We start from the raw sequence: 4,174 nt of genomic DNA, 5'->3' as shown, positions 1-4,174 counted from the left end.
ATTTGGTTGAAAAATTCATAATTTTCTTAGATATCCATGTTGGTTGCAAATGATTCACAATTCTTATTTTGGTGTTAGAAAGTGAACTGGAATCTTCTTTGGATGAAAATTTAACTATTTAAAAAAAATTCTTGTTTAATTAATCTGTTTTAGGAAATTTCATATTTTTTAAAACAAAAATTTAACTTTCCTGTTAAAAATCCAACTCTTTTTTTTTTGAAAGTTTGTCTTTTTGATTTTAAAATTCCTCTGCTTTAGCAAAAATTACATTCTTCTTTGCCAAAAATGCAACTTTTTGGTTGAAAATTCAACATAATTTAATCTACGTTTGGATGAAAATACAACTACTTGCTAGAGAATTGAACTATTTTGTTAAAAATTCATCCATTTTGGTTAAAAAATTCGTGTTTTTAGATTGAAAATACAATTTCTTTTCGTGGAATCTTATTTTTTGTTTAAAAAAATTCAATTTTTGATCGTGCAGTCAACTAGAACCTTTTTTGGATGAAAACTCAACTTCTTTTTTTGTAATTAAAAATTCTTCTGCTGCAGGAGAATTTTTTTAAAAATAAAAATGCAACTATTTAGTAGAGAATTCCACAATTTTGCTAAAAATTCATCTTTTTTATTAAAAATTCGTATGTTTGGATGAAAAACTAAATTTTTTTAGTATAAAATTATTTCTTGTTTGAAAATTCATATTTTTATCGTGAGAACTCGAATGAAATCTTTTTTAACAGAAAATTCAACTATTTTTTTTTAAATTTATCTTTTTGATTTTAAATTTCATCTATCATAGAAAATGTTTTTTTTTTTTTTAATGAAAATGCTACTTTTTGAATAAAAATCATTCTTCTTTAATTGACTATTAAACTAATTTGTTAAGAAATCACTTTTTTTTGTTAAAGCTTTATATTTTAAGTTGAAAATTGATCTCTTTGGTTGAAAGATTAATTATTTTGTTGAAAATTAATCTTTTTTGGGAAAAAATTATTCAACTGTTTAGTCAAAAATACTTTTTTTGTTGTTTAAAATTTATTTTTCAACAGAAAATATAACTTTTTCATTTTTTTAAGATGGACATTTTTTAGTTAAAAATTCGCCTTTTTCGATAAAAAAAAGTAGTTTGTTAAAAAGCCATCTTTTATGGTAGAAAAGACATTTTTGTTGTTTAAAATAAATTAATAAATTTTTTAATTTTTGTATATGAAATACTGTTTTAGTCCGTTAATAAAATATTCCATGTTAAAAATATCACAAGATAAAATGCTGATTTTTGAATATTAAAAATTTGATGAAAAATTAGTCAAGGAAAAATCAAAGAATTTTGAATATGAAATATTATAAATATTAATAAAATTAATATTATTGAATTACTTTTTTAAATCAATTAAGTAAAAAATTTCTTCTCTTCACTGAACAATCTTTTTTGATTAACATTTAAACCATTCTCTTGAAAAATCATCCTTTTGGTTCGAAAATGTATTTTTTTAATTCTAAATTTCATCTTTCCTGAGCAGAAATGCAACTGTAGTTGAAAATTAATCGGTTTAGGTTTAGGCTTCAACAGTTTGATTGAAAATTCCTTTTTTTTTAAATTAATTCGACTGCTTTTAATTTATAATTAAAATCTTTTTTTGTTGAACCATCAACAATTATATTTTTTGATCAGAATTCACGTTTTTTGGTTCGCTTAATACTTCAATTTTCTAACAAATTCTTGAATTTTAAAATAAAACAGACTAATTTTTTACCAAAGAAGATGAATTCTTATAAAAAAATATGATAGTTGATATTTTAACCAATAAATTTTTTAATTCTAAATTTAAAAAAATGGAATTCATTAAATAAACAAACGCACTTTCACCCAAAAATTTCGACTTGTGACCAAAAAAGATCAAATTTCTACCAAAAGACATGATTTTTTAACGAAAAAAATATTTGTTATTCAAAAAAAAAAAAAAATATTTCGACCAAATTTTTGAATTTTCTAACATAATAATATAATTTTATACATATTTCTATTTCATAAATAATTTATTTCACTTGTTATAACAACATTTTAAAACGGTTTAGAGGCAATACAATTGTCTTGAGATCGCAATAATTTTTTTCACTGAAAATAATTTACTTTAATAAGACAATTTTTTTTAAAATAAATTTAAACAAAAGATAATGTGTAAAGTATGCATTCAAACTGTTTTTTCAAACGCAAATTATTGGTAACATGAATAATGAATAATTTTCATAAAATAATGTATTAAAGTTATGAAAAAATTTGCAAATAGTTTAAATTCGTTTCAATTGTTTTTAAAGATAAATTTTGAATTGATATTAATAAAATAATTAATTAAAGTTGTTATAAAAAATTTGAAAAAATGTTTTATTCGTTCAAACTGTTTTTAAAGATCGCAATCTTTTTTTCACCTTGAAAATAATTAATAAATGAGTATTGAACTATAAAAAAAAGGTTAAAATTTGAACGAGAGATAATGATTAAAATTTGCAAATACGCTATTATTTAAGCTCAAATTATCGGTAACATGAATTTTCAATAATAATAACAAAAGAATTGATTAAAGTTGTCATCCAAAAATTAAAAAACAGTACTGTTTTCAAATATTTACTCTATGAATCGTATTCTTTATAATATAAAGCTTTAGAAATATTCGACATATATGTGAAAATGGATATTTTTGTAGCATAATTAATTTTTATATATGTCTTTTAATGAAAGAAAATTATTTTCTAGCTTCAAAAAGAAATATAAATTTCTATAGTTTAGTTCGATTATGCGTGCGTTTTAATTTTCCATAATCATTATAAATGTTAATAAAAAGAAAATTTTAATGTTAAATTTTGAATGTTCATTTTGTAGAACTATTGTTGGTACTCTCTGAAAAGTGTACTCGTATTTAATCATCAAAATAATGTTTTTCTCTTCAATTTTCATTAACACTTATTAATTTATTGGACATTTTATATCCTAAAAATATATATTTTTAAATAAATATATGCAAAAAATGCATTTTAGCAATGAAATTAGATTTGTATTTTTCCCCATGCGTTTGAATAATTGTCGGTCTAAAGTTACAGCCAACGCCTTTGAGGACGTTATTAAGGCCGCAAAAAAGTGCTAATGATAAAAACTGTATTTACATTTCTGGGATAGGTTTCCTCTGGACTAAAGCTCAACTTTTGCGAGAACGGAGGCGTTGGAAAATCAATTTTTCGTTGCATTTGCCTCTGGTCGGTTTCAAGTCGTGATATCTGCGGCATGGACTGTGTCACTGAAACTTCCGGTCCTTGGTACTGAGTACAATAAACATACTGACTATGATGACCATTTTGAAATTCCTTGGGAGACTGAAAGAGTGTAATTTCATTTACAATTTAATTCAGTGTTGAGGGAAAATTTAAGTTATAGATAAACGGCGGAGAGAAAAAATTCACGACCACTTTTTCTGGATAATTTGATAAATTCCTGGAAATTTAGATATATCTACTGGAAATTATATTTATAATCAGTTGTATAAAAAAAAATAACTCATCATTTAACAATTTTTTGGAGGTCAACGAAAATTAACACATTCATATTTGCCGCAAAAAGGAAACATTTATTTTAATTCATGGCGTTCATTTTAAGTATTCTTTTACACAATAGAGCAAAACATTGCAAAATAAATTAATTTTGAAGAAAAAAACACACTTAAATTTTGTACTACAAGATTGCATATTTTTTTTACAAAACATGAAAGTTACACTTTTACTTGAAAAAATGAATTTTCAACCAAAAAGAGGAATTCTCAACTAAAATCATGAAAATTTAATTGAAACATTTAAATTTTTCAACTGAAAAGATGAATTTTAAAACAATAAAACTAATTTTAAAAAAAAAGATGCCTGAAGAGTTCTGAACGTTCAAATGAACGAATTTGTTTATTGGTTCTATTTAAAAATAGATTGTCACTTCTAGTTGGAAGAATATTTCTGAATGAAGTAGAATTCGGAAAAAATATTTCGTTCATTTGAACGTTACAAATTTCATACCATTAAATACATTAATTTTAAACGGGCTTCCGTTTCCGGTACCGATCGCGAAAGAACTCTTTTTGTCAAGTGGTGTATTTTTGGCTTTGGTGGAGGAAATAAGGGTGAGTGGATGCAGAAAAGG

At 23.4% G+C, this 4,174-nt stretch overlaps 1 protein-coding gene across 1 annotated transcript in view; it reads right to left on the bottom strand.

Moving 5' to 3' along the window:
* Positions 1-4,174, bottom strand: part of LOC117168671 (cyclin-T2-like) — a 25,799-nt gene that overhangs the window by 2,849 nt on the left and 18,776 nt on the right. The window contains exon 6 of the mRNA XM_033354341.1: positions 3,160-3,366. Coding sequence (XP_033210232.1) covers positions 3,160-3,366 — 207 coding nt within the window. The remainder of the gene's footprint in view (positions 1-3,159; positions 3,367-4,174) is intronic.

The sequence above is a fragment of the Belonocnema kinseyi genome, chromosome 1, assembly GCF_010883055.1.
Source record: "Belonocnema kinseyi isolate 2016_QV_RU_SX_M_011 chromosome 1, B_treatae_v1, whole genome shotgun sequence".
NCBI classification, from domain to species: Eukaryota; Metazoa; Arthropoda; class Insecta; order Hymenoptera; family Cynipidae; genus Belonocnema; species Belonocnema kinseyi.
Note: the sequence above shows the minus strand (reverse complement) of the source record. Positions and strands in the feature narration are given on the sequence as shown.